This window comes from Macrosteles quadrilineatus, unplaced genomic scaffold, assembly GCF_028750875.1.
Source record: "Macrosteles quadrilineatus isolate MER2022 unplaced genomic scaffold, UCM_ALF_1.0 Scaffold_31__1_contigs__length_1484076, whole genome shotgun sequence".
Lineage (NCBI taxonomy): Eukaryota > Metazoa > Arthropoda > Insecta > Hemiptera > Cicadellidae > Macrosteles > Macrosteles quadrilineatus.
In genome coordinates this window covers 967,089-987,153 of record NW_026542624.1, presented here as the reverse complement: position 1 = coordinate 987,153, position 20,065 = coordinate 967,089, and the positions used below count along the sequence as shown (strand labels likewise).

General features: G+C 36.8%; 1 protein-coding gene across 1 annotated transcript; it reads left to right on the top strand.

Annotated features, from left to right (window-relative positions):
• Positions 1-862: 862 nt before the first annotated feature.
• On the top strand, positions 863-18,525 carry LOC129005708 (transmembrane protein 209-like). Its single transcript, XM_054434678.1, has 12 exons — positions 863-1,004; positions 2,924-3,071; positions 4,978-5,139; positions 5,294-5,469; positions 6,059-6,199; positions 9,537-9,716; positions 10,733-10,855; positions 12,190-12,320; positions 13,933-14,161; positions 14,359-14,504; positions 14,842-14,994; positions 17,553-18,525. The coding sequence occupies exons 3-12, from the start codon at positions 4,982-4,984 to the stop codon at positions 17,685-17,687; spliced, it is 1,572 nt and encodes a 523-aa protein (XP_054290653.1). The 5' UTR covers positions 863-1,004; positions 2,924-3,071; positions 4,978-4,981; the 3' UTR covers positions 17,688-18,525.
• The last annotated feature ends 1,540 nt before the right edge of the window (positions 18,526-20,065 follow it).

Sequence of the window (20,065 nt, the reverse complement as noted above, 5' to 3'; positions counted from 1 at the left end):
TTTAGGCAACAATAATGTAATTAATTCATTTAAACTAAGTCAATAAATGTTTGTAACAGGTGTTTCCTAGAATGTCTTGAAAAACAAATGTTTTTACGCCACACTACACTATTTTAACGAACTTCCCACGCAATAAGGATTTAGTCCAGAAAACAGCTGTTTGCCACCAGCTTAATCAAATGTTAAACTTTAAATCCATATTTTTTAGTCCCTGAGCTGATCTTGTGACTAAATCATTAAGACATGATCTTCGTCACATGATTGATCTTCGATCTACATGATCTTCGTCAATCAACTCGGTAAGTATTACAATGTTACGGCCGTTTCAGCATCTTCTTATGTGTACGTCACGTGTGACAGTTTGTGTTTTTGTATATTAACGACACCACTGAGGCTGAACGACTGATAATGGCACGAAGATGCTGATACGGCCGTAACATTGTAATACTACTATGAGCTGATTGACGAAGCTAACTCTATTTAATGATTTGTATGGTCCATAAACAAACTAACAAAATCAGTTGATAGATAATTCACGCAGGAGTTCTGACGTCTAAATTCGTGCTTGCCTGATCAAACGTCACTGTCTTAAATAATTTAATTGACAATAAGTTTATTTTATATAATCAACTATTATCCTATAAAACATAGCGGTCAGTGTCACCGGACATGAACCAGTTTTATTTATGTTCTTTTTTAATCTAAGCATGCACAGATGAGTTGCACAGCTACACACCACAATGTACACTGCAAGTTTTCACCTTTTCACCGACCGAAATCAAATCTACGAATCATCCAAAAAAAAAAACAAAAAAAAAACCAAAAACAATTTGAAATTAAATGAATTCTGTTTGGAGTGGAGGTTAGGCTAGGCCCTGTATTGTTAGTGTCGTTTACATACATATTATAATTTAATTGGTAGTTTTAAATCTATTGGAATGGCCATAAACAGGTATATTTAAGTTAACTGATCGATATAAAAAAAACTACATGCTTTAGTAAAGGTAAGCCATGTTAATTGTGGATACATCACACATGCCTATCTTTTAGGTTAGGCTATGTTGATGACAGTTGCTTCATTTTCCCGTAAGATATTGCATTCTTCAGATCTTTGCACTTGTATTCTATTATTGAGGATATATTTTTACGAAATAACTTGGTAAGTCATTCATAAGTTAGGACAGATCCGCCGTCACGGAAGTGTCCTGGAGTTCGTAGCTCCAGACTTTCTATCGGACATCCTGAAGGTCCGAAATGCCGTGACGACGCAGTGGGCGCATGCTCATTTAATTAAATTTTTTTAACTTATAAAAATTCTTGTACCGTACCGACCCAGTGGGCGCGCAGCCAAACACAACACCACCACCCCCAACAAGTTAAACTTTTGGGCCACAGACTTAAGGAGAGAGAAGTGAACTTTTTGCCATAGACAGAAAATTAAATCGGAAACCTCAAATTTTAAGGCTAAAGGTGCTTACTGTGTTTGGTCAGTATATAACCTATTCTCCTCCCTTGTAAACGTCATGTTGAACATTGAGCTACCGTACTCAAGAAGCAGAAGCATTTACCAGTACCTACAAGTTAATTGATATTCCTAGATTCCACCTCATAGAAACACAGAGCCGTTCTCTGCTTTTTCTTGGAAGCTGAACAACAAGCTCCCCCCAAAGATCAGCAGTCTTCGTAGAAAGATTTTTGCCAGGGTTGTACGAGATAGGCTTCTTCAAAAAGCTTACCGTTAACTCCATGAAATGGATTGAGTTGACCCATAAAAGAGTATTTTTATGACAAACGGTAGGGTGCATATCACCTCCGTAGTCACCTGCCAAGTTTTGTTTGAAATCATTTTATTTTTATTCATTAAAAATTATCCTTGTAAGTTTCTTTATAAATTGACGCAGTTTATCCAGGCATGCTGGTCAAAAATGCAGCCTTGGTAATAAGGTAGACCTAGACTAATTGGAAATATCTAACTTAGGCTACTGTTATAACTTCAAAGACTGTATTTTTAGATGGAGTTGAATAACAAAGAGTTGTCTTGTATCAAAAAAATTGAACTTATTAGAAAGTTATTCTAAGCCCACAAGTGGTTAATGAGTGTGCACATTCAAAATGACTTAACACTAGGTATAGTCCGTGAGGTAAGCGTAGGACTCTAAGGGATTACAGCCAGGGATTACACACAGAGACACACCTACAAACACACACATGGGTCACGCGCCGTGGGGTAGGTAGGGCCCTGCTAGCGAGTGCGCGTGCGTTGGTGGAAGGGACTTTAATCCCTCAGAGTCCTTCGCCAACCTCACAGACTATAAGTGTAGGCTGCCAATCCCCTCCTAATAAAAAAAATGTAAAAGTTAAAGTATACTTATTTAAACCTTGTATTAACCTGTCATTCATTATAGATAGTGATAGGCTACCTACATTATAATCTATCTAACTTAGTTATATCTAGGTACATTTTATTTTATTTTACATAACTTACCAACTGACATCTCCAATTTTATAAAATATAAATAAATAAATTTCTCTCGTGTGACTGTAACATAGAATAGCCTAGAATTAAAATACTACCTACACTTACCTAACACTACCTACCTACCTACATCTACCTTTTAAGTTAAATAACTTACAATCTGTACAATCCAACTGTAGCCTATAGTCTTGGCAATTTTTAATGTATGAAATAGTTTTTAATGTTTCAGTTTCTTTTGTGGTTTGATTGAAGGCCTAGTCTAACAAATTTAAAAAAGTGTTATTCTATTAGTTTAGTTTTTGAGCCAACGCTGCCTTCACTTTTGTACGAAGCTGTTAAGCCTAACTTATCTAACCAATAATCTACTTTAAGTACGGTACTTTTTAGAGACTTATTGTAGTACAGTTTTTTTATGTTTCTCATCAGACTACTTCATGTTCAATACAGGTTGACGTCGTAGGCTACACATACGAAATAGAAGACCTGCCTTGCTCCAGAGACTATTTTAAATAAAGGATTGAGAATAAGAGTAGCCTGTTAGGATTTTACTGGAACATATTTATATTTTCTGTGTTCACCAAAAACCTAAATAAAGGTGAGTGTTATACAGTAGGGCCTAATGACATTAAATGTATTTTTGTTCATTTTAAATTCTAATTTAAAACCAACAGATTAGGCCTAATTTATTCTTTGGTTAAAGGCTAGTTGGTTTTAAAAGCACTTACTACCACAAGTCAACAAACAACAGTGAACATTTATGCATAACTTTTTTTACTCATTTAAGTTAGACTCTTTGTTGCAATTTTGCTCTAAAAAGAATGTTTTGGGTAATTGAAATTGACTTGCTCATTTCCTTATGGCAGCTTCTGAAAATGTCTGCTGAGGTGACTTAGCTGGGGGGACACTTGTGTGTATGTTTCAGTTGTAATCATAAACAATCACCCATCCCCTAGCTATTAACCAAACAGTGAAGCACAAATCATGAAATAAACCCTAAAGTAAAAACAAAATGTTGTCGATACTAGCGCCCAGTATCACTAACATGAACTACACATGAAAAGTTAGCTTCAAACATTACAATGGGATAAGAAGTCTACTTTGTGTTGGCTACTATATGATTATAATACCCGTGAACTAAAAAATTCAACTGTATTTTGTCGCTTGAAACTGAACTGAAACAGTTTCACATACAGTAGACTCCCTCTTATCCGGACATCGGTTTAACCGGACTACACTCGGCGGAAATGACATCTCTTTAACCGGACAATTTTTATCAGCACATTGGTTTAAACGGACTAGATCGGCAGGAAGTGGACGGTACTGAAACAACATTTCTCGTGGGAAAGATTTGAGACCAGTGATCAAAATCATGTGCCTAGATACAATGATCTCCTAAATTTAAGTCAAATATCACAGTAAACAGTCAGTTTTAACGAGTTTTTGGGACGTCGGTTTAACCGGAGAATCCGTTATCCAGACTGGCCTCGGCCCAAGGAGTCCGGATAAGAGGGAGTTTACTGTATTGTAAGTAATTGTACTGTGTAACAGTCTTGGTTTAATCAGATGTTTCTAGCTGAATAGAAGAAAAATTAAAATGGTCTTTCAAGATAACTTTTCCTAATTGGGTGAAGACGACGCTATTCTGATAGGAGGGATAGTGCGGCATTTTTAGTATTAAGAAAAGTTCCAAAACGTAAGGAATAATCATGGCAGGAAATGTGGATAAGTACTACAAAACTCAAAAGTTTCTTATTTTATTTAATTTATTTATGGATTTAATTAAATTTAAATTAATTTTATTTACTTTAATTAAATTATTTATTTTATAATTAATTTTACTAATCCGTATGTCCCATAAACATACATGAGAGCGATAATCTTCTGAGCTTTCTTAGTTACCTATTCAATATGCTTCAAACAATTACAACACGGACGACTTGTCAAAAATGTAAAGCTGCAAGTTGAAACGCACAGATATTCAAGGCTGGTGGATTGTCTTGCTCTACGCTGTTCGCTATGGAATGGAGCTCCTTCCAACTCATTTCGGGCATGCCTTGACGTATGCGTCACTTGCTTCCATCTGCGTTAATAATGCAAGCATAAAGAGGCAGGCGCTTGGCACACACAAAAAAAGGACACGAGTGTGGACATAGCTATTGACTTTTTAAGTCGTGACATTCGCCGGAGGAAAGTAGTCACGGCTCAACTATAATTAATGTGTTTAGATGGGTAGCTAAATTATTTAAATTTTTTTTAGAGTTTCATGTATTATTGTTGATGTTTGTTGTGTTAATTTAAATTGTTATTACAGCTCGTTTCTCTCAAATAGTGCATTGTTCTTGAACCTCCATCCATGGTTCTCACTTTTTGTGAGCCGCTCCTCAGGCCTGCACATGGATTCACCCCTCAAAGTCGTTGGCCTGGGTGCAGGTACGAGGGCACGGTTCATATTTTAGGTACATTTGTACTAGTGTTGTACATATGACTATTTTTACTGACAGAATCATGCAGAGTTCGCCAGTTACGCCCACCTACTTCAGAAGCAAAACAATGCCGCAAATGGAACAAACAATGGTTATAACAAAGGAAACTAGGAAAATGCGAGATAGTCTTTTTTGGGGATTCATTAATGCTGCTATTCTCTCTGTGATCGCTTATGATATGTAAGTAAACTTTATAGTTTTTTACAGTATGGTAAAATAGACATTCTATTCTAAAGTTAATAATTAATTTTTGTCTCTCCTACCTAACCTCTTGGTAAGCCGTAGTTTTTACTCTAACATAAGATAACTAAGGAATGTTTTTTTTTATTTTTAGAGTTTACTCCTGTCCGCTGTATTCTCCGACTGCACACATGATAGAACGCACCATTGCTGTCATTCTTGTCCTCAACACTCTGTTTCACTTTTGCCGTTACTTCTGGACATATTTGACCCTACAGCCTGTGGCTTTGTCGCCTCGGCAAAAAACACTTCTGGGTATTAAAGATTCAGGTAAAATGTAGGCCTTATATTATTATAGCTTTGATATTTTTAACACCTCTATTTAAGTAGGTATTTGATGTACGTGTGATGATAAGGACGAGTTTTAATTTATTGATAGTAAATTCTCCCATGAGACTTGTAATGCTTGTACCATAACAATCACAGAACCAGATTTCTTGTTAACCAATCTAAAGTTATGATAATATCTTGGCATATTCTATGATTCATTAATAAACATAATTTTTAGTTCTTTGTCAATTTTGTACAATATTTTTTTATGCTGAGCGATGCCACCACGATTCCGCCTGTACTGCGCCCAAGTTATATTACCTAAAAAAAATTATAAAGTTAGCTTTATCATGTCTAAAAAAATATGGAAAAATAATTGTAAATAACTGTAGAATAGCCTGACCATGATTTTCATCTTCAAGTTGGAGTGGGCACACCCTGTATGCAGTACTTATTGATGAAATCTAAAATTGTCCTAACTATTAAACAAGAACAGAACAAATTCATTAAAGTTACCCAAACTTAGGTATATGAGCAAGGCTTATGTTAAGTGAACAAAGTAACCCTATCACATTCTGTGATGTCGTAGACAACTACTTCAAGACAGCAACGTCCACGCCAGTCAAGCCTCCACAGCAGGTGTATGATTCTCCAACAACTCCACTGAACATGTCTACCAACAGCTGGCTCTCCAGCTCTGTAGTCTCTCACTGCGGCGACCCCAATGAGAGTAAGTATCAGCCTCAAGCATTTCCTTTCTTTTATAAAAAAAATAAAATCCCTAGTTTTAGCGATCTAGATAAAAAAACTTATGTTGACACAATTTCATGTACCAATCTGTACATTTTATGAAATAAAGACGTTGATTGATTGATAACAAAAGTTAGCTATAAACTTCTAACGATCTTCTTGGATAGGCTTCCAAGGTCACTTATGTATGTAAAGTGTAGAGAAGTCAAGTGTATCTAGTGTGATTTATGTCAACTGTGCGGAAGTCACTCTGAAGATGGCAACATCTCAAACTTCGACTGATTTCCTCTCTTCCCTAACCAAAGTCAGTAAGATGCTAGTAATTTCCTTTAACTTGTTTATAAACAAACAAACTAGTTTTCCACATAGGGTTTGAAATTTAATGCTTCTACTGAACTGTAAAATACTTTAATCCCAAACATTTCAAAGATGTCAAGTGAACAAATACGGAGGTTGGTGGTCTGGACACTGCAAAAACAGCCTACCATGCCCTGGTCGAGTCACACCTCAGGTTTGGTCTGGTGGTCTGGGGAAGTACATCCAACAACTACCTAAAAAGAGTCATTATCCACCAAAAAAGAGCTATAAGATGTCCAGCAGACCTTCAATATCAAGGTAGCAGTCTTGATGCATTTAAGGAACTAAAAGTCCTCACCTGACATCACTTTAAACATCCTTGAGGCAATTCTCCATGCCATCTCCACAAATCAAACAAGAAACAGAGACATTCACCATCACAATACACGGAACACCTCAAGCTTTGCAATACCACCTCACCATCTAAGTTTTGTACCGATTCGTCGTATAATACAACGAATTAATGTAACAGACGCAACAAATAGTCAGCTGATCAGATACCCACAATGCTATCTAACCACACAAGTGGAAGGGGTAGGGCCCCAGCCGCCAGTGTCGAGTCGTTTCCTTGCCTTCCTTGTGACTAGTCGGAAAAAGTTTTGTATCGTGCAAATTAAATTCATTTTGCGGTGTTGGTCGAATAAATTTTCATTTTCTTAAAATTGTTTAGCCTATATCCCGAAGGGATATAATTGCAACGCGAGTGGAAAATAGAATCAGTTTTTTGCGAAACAAGTGTTAAAAGTTCGTTTTTACCGACCAACACGAGCCGCCATTTGAAAATTTCACGTTCGTCACACGAAATCAAATCGATCGCGTTTTTTCGGAAAACCGTCTAGTTACAATTCCCCATCCTCATCCCTGTGTTTATGTCAGTGTTTTTGTGGACGTCCAAAGTTTGTAAGTAATTTGTGTTATTTATTGTTAAATATTAGAATTCAGTGAGTCGCACATGTGTAAATTTTTCTTGTTATAGTTTGTCATTTCCTGTTATACTAGCACATGTTCTCAGGTTGCAGCTTCCATCAGTATTTTTAATATCCATTTATTGTAAATCAATCTGCATCGTTTATTATACTGTGACTCTCTAATGATATAGGATTAATTAAATTGTATAGGGTTTTGTAGTCATATTGAATGTAAATTGCAAATTAATCTATTTACACAGATTCTTAACAGCCATTGTTTAATTTTGCTGAGCATCAAACAGAATTTATTTAAGAGTGCCACAGTCATTATAATATTTGGGGGAAATTAAGTAATATCGAAAGTGGGAGCAGGTAGCTGGTTCGACTGGATGCGGAGGTGTTATTAGAGGTTGTGACAGTTTTACAAATAGATGAACCGCCAAAGTACCTAATTAGCCATAAAATAATAAGCAATATTCTAATACATACTACTACGATTAAACACAACATTGTTTAATCAGTTGGACTTCGAGACTCGACCTTAGTTTTTTAATTCCTTGGCCAACGAACAGGATTTGCTGGGTACTAGTCATCTCAAACATTAAATTAAATATCACCCCTCTGTTGACACATTCGTGATTAGTGTGCAACCGCACCGTAACTTCCCTTTTGATAGGTCCATTTGACATCAAAGCAGGTTTTAAATTGATTGTAGCACTCTGTGTCATTCAGTATCACATTAACACAACAAGCAATTGTCAACATAAAATCAAGTGTATCTTTCATTAGTACTGTGCAATAAATCAAATTGTTACTCACTTTTTAGTTCTCAATTACCTTGGTAATTTGTTACTAGCAATATTAGTTATATAGTTTAATAATGGTTCAATTCAGTAAGTCATAGGTCACTACAAAAGATTCACCTTTTAAGTGCAACACTAAATACTAGTGTGGTAGTAAGTAGGTTAAATTCAGTTTAGATTAAGATTATTTATTAAGATTCATATCAAAGGTATTTCAGCCTGGAAGAACTTCAAACAGTACCAGGGACGTCCCATAAGGACTTCTGGGGATAATTTTATTTTACAGGGCCCACTCAAAATATTTTTTAACACCAAGCTTCCACTGCCAAAGCTCTGTCTTATATTATTACTTCCAAGTTCTTCCAACCTAGGGGCAACCAAGATTTGTAAAGAATTAACTTTGAGATCATTGCAAGGAGTAAATATATAAAAGTAGAAGTCAGAGTCTTTTTATTTTTCTTTGCAGTCTCTTTGAAATTAAGCCATCCTACAAAGGGGCCCTGTATTTCAACAACCTACCAGAACAACTTAGAAATTAACAAACTCACCGTTTCAAGAACCAATTAACAACATGGCTACTAGAAAGGCCATTCTACTCAGAAAAAGAATTCCTTGACTACCAGCTTTACCTACATATTAAATCCACAAATGTTAGTTATTATTCTGACCCATGTACTGTTCCCAACGAACATGCCAATAAAGATTATTGTCTATTGTACTGCAGCCTGCAGCACAACACAGTGATAGCATTTTGGGCTAGTAAGGCAGATTTTGCTCATTGAAAACCAGCCACATGTTCTATTTCCATCAGTGTTTTTCACATCTTTTACAAAGCCAAAATGGTACCTCACTTTGTTAAGGCCATTGCACAATGCAGATACATAAGTATATCAGCAAAATGTCTTTGGTTCATCAAAGCAAAAGAAAGAAAGTAATTTTACTTTCATACACAATGATTATTTACCCTTCTAGGGAATAAGCTATGTAAATCTTTTGAAGATTTGCTCAGTTGAAGTAGTCCATATGCCTACCGTATTGTAACAGAGACTTTTTTCTGGATAGCAGGCCTAACTGAGTGTAAAAGAGTCTATCTTAGCCACAAGGGACAAAAAAAATGTACACTATTTAGAATATTTTTACCATCACTGACAGAGTTTTCAACCAATGAAGGTTTAAGTTAGGAAAAATATGTCTTACTTGTGGCTTATTAACATTTTTCCAAATAGTTTATGGTAACGGTTTTTGTTAGGTGTGATGTCAGGCAACCTGAACAACTCATCAGGATTGTCTTGGCTGTTTCACAACAAGTTGTCCCCGTCGCTGGCCTATGAAACATCCATTCTTCCCACGTCTGAGATCATCCAGGACGAGTCTTCGCTCAACCAGTATCTTAAGGAGTATGAAACTCTCGAGAGAAGTTCTATTGTGGGTAAGTGTCAATATTGTTGAAGTTCCAATATCTAGAGATGCTGTTACAACAGGCAGTTTAATTTTGTTTGTCTCTGGTTTAGTTTGATTCTAAATAGAAGGTCACATTTCTACAACTTCCTTCTGAAGAAGCCTCATTGTAGAGGTTTCAAGTTACTTGTGTTGTAAACTTTTTGCGTAGTCAACTGCAATACAAACAAAAATTATTCTTAAGCCTAATACTATTTTCCTCCAACAACTAAATAAAGTGGTATCAACTGTAGGATTTTGTGACACCTTCATTCTATGGATGCCTAATGTATGAGGAGTGTGGAACTTTTGCTGAGTTGTTAGCAAATCCTGGTCCTCCAAGGGCTTGTGGGGGTTGAGCGTCGGGCCAACAACTCACCTCGGAAAACCAACAGTATGCCTCGGATACAGGACGGATTACATGGAATGAACTTGAACCCGCTGAAAGGCTGAGTTGAAACTGCATACAAAATTTGAAACCAACACACATAGGCCTACACGCAGAAATAAATTAGTAAAAATATGATGTAACTTGTATTTTTCTAAGTCTACTGGTTACGTTGCAATAAAAGCTCAAACTCGAGTACTCTATCTATCCTTTTTGACTCGACAGTAGTCATATCACCAATTTACGTAGCATAAGGAACGCAGGATGTGGTCAGACCACTACCTTATTCTAGTCAATCTACGATAGAGAATTAAGATAGAGAAACAAACAAAATAGAAAACTTCAACAAATATTAATTTTGAAAAGCTAGGAGAAGAAAAAGTAAGGAAAGATTTTCAGCTCAAACTGGCTAACCGTTTTCAGGCATTAAACAACCTTTATCAAGAAGGCTCAGAGGTTAATAGAATTGAGAAGGTTTGGAAGAACATGGTGTTCGAGTGCAACCATTTTTAAGGCATTTTCAAAGAACCAACGTTGTCTCTTTTGCATACTGACCCCGTTGCGAGGCACGGGTACAGCTGCTAGTTTTGAATAAAATATTAGCAACATTTTGTCTACAGAGACCAGTATGGAACAGCCTTCCAACATGCTGAGTGGGTTCTGGTGTCACCCTGCGTCTCGGACAACCACTGAAGTGTCACCACTGCTGCGTAGATGTACCTACCAGATGTCTATCTCTCCAGGTAAGCTCCTTACTTTTCATTACATTTCCAAAACATATAGTTTGAAAATATAAACACTTTGTTTTGAGTTTGGCCTATTTATTGTTTTAAATTTCAGTTATCTCCTATCGGCAAAGGCAAACAAAGATTTTACCTAGCTATATTTTTAAAACACAGAGAAATAAAAAGCAAGAGTAATGAACAAAGGTTTATTATTGTGATTTAAATTATTTTTTAAAAAAGAACACACATATTTGGGGTCTTTTAACCAAGCACAATCAGGACCTAGTCCTATCTTCTATTCTGGAGCTTAGATCTATGGATAGATTGAGAGTTGAAACTAAATTTAGATTGTTAGAAAACATATTTAAATTGAGCCTTCAACAGAATGGGCTGCTGTCAATTGCTGCTTTATGTTTTACACCAGTGATCACCAATTACATTTTATGAAGGTCCATTCCAAGTTCCTATAAAACTGTCACGGGCCGGACAAGTTTCTGGGGGGCACAGAGTCTGCACATCTTTCTTGGGCAGACATTGTTCGATTTAATATCTGGGTACTAGCTAAGTAGTTTGAACGTAAACTCTCAATCTTAGACTTGCGAAGATCGCTTCCTATAGGCTTGTGTTTAGTCTCAAAGTGTTGTTTAACATTCAAACTCTTGACAACAGATACAGTTTGTTGACATATCAAACACACAGGCACAGCTCCACTTTTGTTTGGAAGTATAAACAAATACTGGTCCGTCCACTCTGGTAAAAACTGTCTATTTTCACTGTCTACTTTCGCTTTTTGTTATTCATTGCAAGTAATTCGGACTAGACTCTTTGCATAACTAACAAACAACATGATGAATAATCAATCAGAGAACTAAACACCACATTAGTAAACAGACGATGCGGCACCGACAGTGCTGACTACAGCCAGTGCGGGCAGTCTGGCGACAACCGGCAACGACGTGACGTGGCCACTCGGTGGGTGAGTTCGATTAGTGATGAAGGGGAGGAAGCTTAAAGAAAACGCCGGATCATTGCGACGCTTAAAACTGTTGCTAACTAGCACGGCAGGATGTTAAATTTTTAATCCCAAATTGTTTTCTTGTATAAAATATTTTAATCTTATGGTCGGATGTCGATATTTGTTTAAGTTCAAATAAAGTTTGCAGCAAAAACGGCTACATTCAAAACATGCATTGCAAGCTTTAGCTAAGTGTTACTTTTCAACCTTAAGGCCAAGAAAAAATCTGCTGGATTGTTTTCATCACACACAGCTGATATTTTCTTTTTTTTTTTACATTTTTCACCCAAGCAAATTTATCATGCAATGTTTTTAACCACTTTATTGAATGTTTCAGCACAGACCCAGAGTGGAGTGGGTACAGGGGATGAGACTGGGTCTCCCTCATCATACCAACATGCAGATGTGTGGCGACGGACTAAGATAAACCCAACGGTGTTGACAGAGTGGACGGCCAATCTGCGAATGGTAAGCAAAGTAGTAATGTGCTTGATCCTGTTGACTCATCCCAGATTGTAAAAACTTTCCACCTGACCCAGTTTACATTTATCTGAATCATTAACCTGAAAGTTAAAAAGCTAAATTAATAACCAAAACTTTGAGCATCTGGTTAAAAATTATATTTTTTAATTTTTTGTTTAATATCGTCTTGAAAATATATAGTATTAGTATAATCCCGCCCGAAGCTTTGAGATAAAAACATTTTGTCTTGTTTGGAGTTTCGGGTCTTGTCCATCACTACTTCAGACATTATCCTTTTGTCTCTGATTTTTAATTACTGTATCACTTTTATGGAGGTGGTATGGCAACTGCTTGTATTTCAACCCAAATCTGAATGCAAGCTGAGTGGGACAAGCGTCTCATTTTCCTTGTCCGGAACGGAACTGATGAGAACCTTTCCTACGAAGAAGTGGGGGATTGTAGGAGAGCCCCTCACGTTGATTTAAAAAAATCTTAAAATTTATTTTATAATTTTTCAGTTATAAAATTAACTTTTTAATTATAAATATAATTTTAATTTTTTTTATTATAAAATTAAACTGTCATAACCTAACCTAACCAACCAAACTTGCTGATAATATAGAAAATAATAATAAGATAAAAATCGAATGAAGGTTTAGGTTACTAACTTTAAAAAATAGTTCTGTTCATAAATAAAATTACAAATGCCTCAAATTCTAACAAAAGATGTACAGTTAAGAAGTATTCACATTCTAAGCAAAATCTTAGACAAAAAGTTAGCGTCCCCGGCGGGATTGGAACTGGAGACCTCCAGAACATCAGTCCGAGACGCTATCAACTACACCACAAACACCGATGGAATCATATCGTCTCGTTACGGTAATGGTGATCCCTCAAGAGAAGAGTGACGTCACGCGCCACTCCATCTCTAAAGAGGTTCTCATCCATTAGTGACGAGGAAAACGAGGCCCTATAGCTGAGTGGGGATGACTGAGAACAGAGAAGTCTTGTGTTTTGTTACTAAAATCAGATGTTTCTTTAACCTGAACCATTTATGAAATGCTCAATCAATGAACAAGGACAGCTGGGTCCAGTTTCAGTTTCAAACCATCAAAAAACTACTGACTTCTCAGGATCGAACTGGAGACTTTCAAATAGTAAGGATGTATTCCTTGTGTAGTGAGGCGGTGGCTCAGTCGGTAGCGTCGCGGACTTCGGGCCCATGGCAGCGATGTCGTGGGTTCGGATCCTGGTCACTGCCGATAACATTTTATCAGTACAGTTCACCTTTGTACTGTACCGGCTCACTCCTTGCTTAGCTGTAAACGATCCACGCACGGGCGCTTAGTCTATGTGGACGGGCAAATGCAAGGTTAAAAGAGGCCGCCAACCTCTTTTTTTTTAACAAAAAAAAAAAAAAAAGGAGAGTACTAATTCAACCAATGAGCTCTCAGCTGACTTATTATTTCCCCCAAAACTGTGTGACTATTTTCAAAGATTCTGCAGAAATTATATCTACCCTGACTTGATTGTTTATTCTTAGCTGCCTTTATTTATCTTGATAAAAAAAAAAGGTATATATCAGTGTCATGAGTTAAATTTTAATCATCTCTCGCAGTGGATCTCTCAGACCATCCTAGGCAGGTTAGTCAGTGAGATGAAGCAGGTAGACGCGGCTCTTCACGCCCAAGGTCTGGTTGACGTGACGGTGGGAATGGTCGGACTGGAGCGGCTCAAGAAGACTGCTCAGATACCTCAGGTGGTGCTGAATGTACCCAGTCTTGCAAGACTCGTGCCTTTCCTTGAGATCTCCCAGAACCAGGAGTACGTTGTGTCCAGGATCAAAGGTAAAGTCGACCAGTCAAGTCTGTTTATGTATTCAATAAATAAAATCCATGCTGAATATTTTTATTGCATTGCTTTTTAGTTAGGTACGTTTGTTGTTGATTTGTTTCATTTTAGAGAATTCCCCTATATGGAGGTAGCTATTACCGTAGGTGTTTAATTTAATTCCATTCAAAATAAGACTTGTTGTTCTGTACAGAGCTGGCCAGGGGAGGGTGTATGAGTGAATATCATTGGAGCAGTGGAGGTATGTGGGAAGGCAAGGAGTGGACACCAGCACTGCCTACTGACTCGGCTCTCGTGTTACATCTGTTGGCCACCTACCTTGACTGCCAACTGCCTCAGGTAAGTAACGGTGCATTGTGCCTGAAGCGACTCTTGCTATAGTAGCTGAGCGATAGTCGCCGGCAGTGTATTGCCCCTGAAGCAATTGAACCTGAGTGATTCTTGAGTGATGGTTCGAGTGGTCTTTCTCAGTAAGCTGGCTGAACTATTCCTTTTTAAATCACCCAATTAGCCACTTAACTCTCTCTTTTAGTATAACTTTCAGTATCCAAAGGCAATGATATAACTTATTTTTGCTGGAGTAATTTAGTAGGAGTTGCTAAAGAACACAAATATTGGTCTAGTTTTTTCCTCAAAAGTATAATGCACAGTTTTGTAACCTTACATAATGTTACAGACGTCACTGCCTGACACTCGCCCATTCTCCTCCCAACATCTGGTGAAGCAGCCGAATAAACCACACCCAGGACAGTTGTGTATTGTAGAGACATCTAGTCAGCCTCCCAACTACATTTTGCAAACTAAGACTGACACTTTCCACACTCCCAAGGTAAATCAAAGTGTTTTTGTATGTAAATACGAGGTTTTTGGCTTCGCCAACAGCTGCTCACCATCTATCCACGTTAGTGGATTAGTAAATATTGTTTCTCTTAAGTAGGTTTTGGCTCTACTAGGAGGAATCAATCATACCACAAAAAGTTTTTTTCCAAAATAAAATAACCAAAGAAGCATTTTTTCTAAGGCCCATATCATACGAGCGCTATTGCCGCCACGGTAATCCCGCTCTAACCAGGCAATGGGGTTTTTATGAAGCTAGTCATAAGGACGCTAATGTCGTTGGCGAATCCGCGTAGGCTGGACGCTGAGCGCTGCCAATGCGGACGGTCGCATTGGCGACACGGTGCTAGTGACGGGGGGGACCCTGTCATAGGGAGTGCTAGCGTCACCGGGACCCTTCCCCCCCCCGTCTACTGACACATCAACTGGAAGACCTTTTTGAAGTAATCACGTTTGACACAGAACAAATTATTTATACAGTTGAAAAATGTCCTCCTTTGTACGACGTAAAGTGGAGTGATTATAGCAACAGGCAACTAAAGGCACAATGCTTGGGAATTCGGTTCCCTATCGTCCTGGATTCTTGCGATAATACTCTTCGATAATGTGCAAAAAGCTTACACGACCTAACTGAATGGTGTCCATCCTGGAAATAAGTGCCGCGACTGCAAATGCGCCCAGAAGAGGCTACATATGACAGGCATCCGGCGTAGGTGGAAAGGGATCAACGCATTTGCCGTCTTGTATGATATGGCCTTTTTCGGGCGCTATCTCGACGGCATCTGCGCGACAGCAATAGCATTCACATGATATGAGCCTAAGAGAGAAACTCAAAATGCTCATGGGAAAGTGATTCAAAATGTCTAAACCTTCCTAAATTTGTTGGATATGCATGGACCAAACCTGTCTCTGTCTCACTTATGTCTTTGGCCATATCAAACACATTCCACTACCACTTTGCTTAGCACACAACCAAATGACCCAATATTTGTTGGGTTTTTATCTGCATGCTTAAGCTGTTTTTTTTTTCTTTTTTTTTTCTATGTAGACCATATTTTAATAGTACACAAAATATTTTATTTATTAGATTGCTTTTGTTGATAAGAAAGTTAAAAAATGTGATATAATGTTATCGTGTTGTCAAGTAGGTATACATAAAAAACAACTTACTTAGGGTGTATGTCACAAAACAGTTACATTGTAATTGTAAAATTGTCTTATGATCTAATCTTTACTGTTACAGTTATCTGGGAATGTTTTCAAGATATGGATTTGAATTTAGACTACGCAAAGTGTTTTATATTATTATAGATAATGTATTGTTTGAGCTGATATAGAAGTCCCGATTTAAAAAAATATATTTTTCCTACAGTCACCCGACAAAGTTGGCTTCCTTGTACTGTTTATAGTACAGAAAGCTGGTAATTGCTGCATATTTATACTTTGCCGTACGGTTTATACTTTGCCGTACGGTTTATACTTTGCCGCACATCAGGATTCCAACGAAACAACACAAAACAGCGTGGTTCCATTATGCACGTAATCCGTGTACGCTTGGAAATAGGTTGGCAACACTTAAAGATAATTATACTATTAGCAGCTGATTGACTATTATAACTACGATTTAACCTGTCAGTTTGTGTTTATAGTTTCGGTATTTCTGAACTTTCTGGACTTTTCTTTTAAACGTTTTTAAAACCTTCCTACGATCTTAATAAACAAGAAAATACCTTTTAAGCATTTTTTTTAGGCGCGGAAACCACTTCAAATTACAAAAACATACGGAACTATATTCTCAAAACACGGAGCACATTTCTTGCCGAGGAAAAATAGCGGAGTGATATGAACCGCGGGTACTACTTTCTCTAGGGCACCATTTCCATTTGTGTTGCCAGCTGAACCTAAAAACGTGTTGCATAGTGTTTGAAAGACTAATTATTTATGCTTTATAGTGACTGTAGGAAAAATATAATGTGTAACACGAGTGAAAAAGGCCTTTGCTGCACTCGAGATCATTCCACACTCGCCTGCGGCTCGTGCGTAAACATTGCTCTCGTGTGCAGCAAAGTGCCACTTTCACCACTAGTTACACAAATAACTATTTTAGGTTGGGCAAAATTTTCTGATCAGGGCATAGCAAAACAATATTATGATTTTTCAAAGCTGCAAACAAAAGTAGCGTTTGACTTTTGGAATCAGCATGTTGAAATCAAAGTATAGTACAAAACAAAACTCTCTATTATTTCCTTGATAGACAGATTACCTTGGATTTAACTTTTATCTTGAGGGACTAGAGATAAAGACAACAGTATCAAGTAACCTCTATAAGTGCAAAACAACTTAACTTTCAATAACAGAAAACTATTCTCTTTTGCATCTTACACCCATTTTTAAGCACTGGTAAAGCAACACACGGTTTTATGGGAAGAAATCTATCCCCCTGATCCTACCTTTAAAACAACAGCTGAGATTTGTCGAAATGTTTTAAAATTCAAGAACAATCCTCCTAGTTTCTTTTTAAGTCTACTCAAACCAAAATTAATTTTCCAGGGAAGAAACAATCTGTTCTTCACGATATTGCTGTTTCTTCACACTGTGAACACCAAAGATCATGGAATCCTAGGCCGCATCAATTTAGGAAGATCGGGAGTGAATATGCTTTGGATCATAGACGATGACAGCTAAACCAACACAAACTACATGGCTGAATAAATCATAATATGAAACCTAATGTGTTCTTGACTTTTATTATAATTATAAGTATATTTAGTACATGAAGTGATTTACTTTGGTAATATTGTAACAATTTGAAGTGATTTACTATTGTAATATTGTAACCACTCGTATTTGAGCTAACAATTTCTGTTCCATTAGTTTATGACAAACTTGAATGAATTGTGACTTCAGGACAATTCATATGTTAATGTATTATTTTTTTATGTGGTTAGTATTTACTTTATAAATATTGTATATAGTAATGTTAGGTTAAGATTTGTATTTTATTTGGCAGTGTATACAATTTTGTATGTTGAATATATAGTTTTCTAGCTGTTTCTATTAAAATTCTTTTTTTATAATGTAATAATTTTGTAGTATTTTTTTGTGGACGTGTAGGCCTACAATCTTACTAAACAGTTAGCCAGTAACACAAATGCAGTTGTTTTCACTTTAATTTATGATTGTATTTTAACTGTGTATTCACTTTCAAACTTTGTAAGAAAATATGTGTATTTTGTTTCATCTAACCAGTTTTTTCCTGTGGTTTTTCCCAACAAATTTTGTACAATGTAAGAGAATAGATAAGACTATATTAGTCTAGCAACTGTGATTAGTTTCCCATTTCCATCAATACTTGGATTTAACCTAATCTATAACGTATTGTTTAGTGTTTTAAAGACTTATGTGGAAAAGACATGTGGACCAAATAAGAAGATTGTAAATATATGAAGAAAAATAAAGGGGGAGGATTGCTATACCAGCTAATCATAAATTACTTCTATGCTTTATAATATCTGTAGGAAAAATGTGTAACACGAGTGCAAACTGCCTTTGCTACACTTGGGAAGTATTCCACAATCTCCTGCGGCTTGTGCCTAAACATTTTTCTCATGTGTAGGTAAGTGCAACTTCGCACTATTGCTGTAACATTTTTTTGTTAGTTTTTAAACTGAATTTCAAGAATTGAATCCCTCTATGAACTAAGTAGATACGGGTAGGGTATAAAATACAATAATTCTTTTTTTCATACTGCAGCAAAAACAGCCGCTGTAATACATGTGCCTTTTTCACCACACTATGACGTTTTTAGCTGTTTAACATACGTTAATTGGTGGCTGAAAGTTACGCTTTCTGTCATCGTCATTATTGGACCGAGCAGGTTTTTACATCCCTAGGGCCGCAAAATCAGCTGCCCGCTTACTTCCTTAAAACATGAATGCATATTAACCTTTCATCGGGCGCATCACTGAAGTTACCTCCGGGTCACTACTTTTTTTGTTATAAAAACCATAGTATGTGTTCGGCAGGGCTGTGGCCTGATTTTCCTCATGAACCTCTTTTGCGGAATCAGTTTTGTATACTCTTACCCCTTTCCCAGTTGTCAGTCGACCTTGGGGAGTGGTTCGCGTAACTACTGGAAGTAGCTTCCAGTCCCCCTGTGATGCAACGGGTTTCCCGGAGCCTAGTTCCGTGTGCACCCTCGTGTTTGACCTTATTTAGCGATATTATAAAATGGATGAAGAAGAACTAATTGCGAGATTGTAGGCTAGTGTTGAAAGGGAAGACAAGGAACAACATTTAACTTAGTAGCAAGAACTAATGGTGCGTGAGTTTAGAAACTTTTTTTTAAGAAAAAGAACTTTGACAAAATGTGTAGTCCTTCTAAAAAATGATTTTTTGCATTAAACAATAGGTGTTTTATTTCAAACACCATTGGAACTTTTTTTAAAGAGCTTTGACAAAGAAAGTTAAGTCCTTCTTTTTTGATAATAGGCTACCATAGGTGTTTTTATGTCATACACTGATGCAGTTTTTGTCTAAGACCTTTGATTGAATAAGTTGTCCTTGTAAGTTACAAAATTATTATTTTTTATGTCATACAATATTAAAATTTGTTTTCTAATATACAATAGTACTGTATAAGTACAAAAAGTAAATCTTTTTTCTATTTAAAACATTTTCTATTTGATATACAGCTTAAGTGATAGTGTAATAACTCATAAAAAATGTGTTCTTACAGTTTTATTGCTATTAAAATGTTTTTTACTCATCATTGTATAGTTTTTGTACTCCCGGAGGTAACTTCCGTGAGCGCCCTTTGGTGTTTGAAAATCAATGCGCCCGACGGAAGGTTAAATACACAATCAGTACCCATAGCATTGAAGTGGAATTGTTTTATTGTCCCCGCTGCCTAGCAACTATCCTATACTCTAATACGAGCAATGTTTGCTTGTATGTATGTATGCTTGCTTGCTTGCTTGCAAAAAAGATATCGAAAACGGCTCCGACGATTTTCTTCAAATGTTGTAAATAGTTTATTTCTGGCCTAAAAACGAGTTTACTGC

Excerpts from the sequence above, each read along its gene's own strand:
- LOC129005708 (XM_054434678.1), top strand. The coding sequence starts at position 4,982 with ATGCAGAGTTCGCCAGTTACGCCCACCTACTTCAGAAGCAAAACAATG. Across the intron at positions 5,470-6,058 it reads TCTGGGTATTAAAGATTCAG|ACAACTACTTCAAGACAGCA; the intron begins GTAAAATGTAGG and ends GTGATGTCGTAG. Across the intron at positions 9,717-10,732 it reads CGAGAGAAGTTCTATTGTGG|AGACCAGTATGGAACAGCCT; the intron begins GTAAGTGTCAAT and ends TTTTGTCTACAG.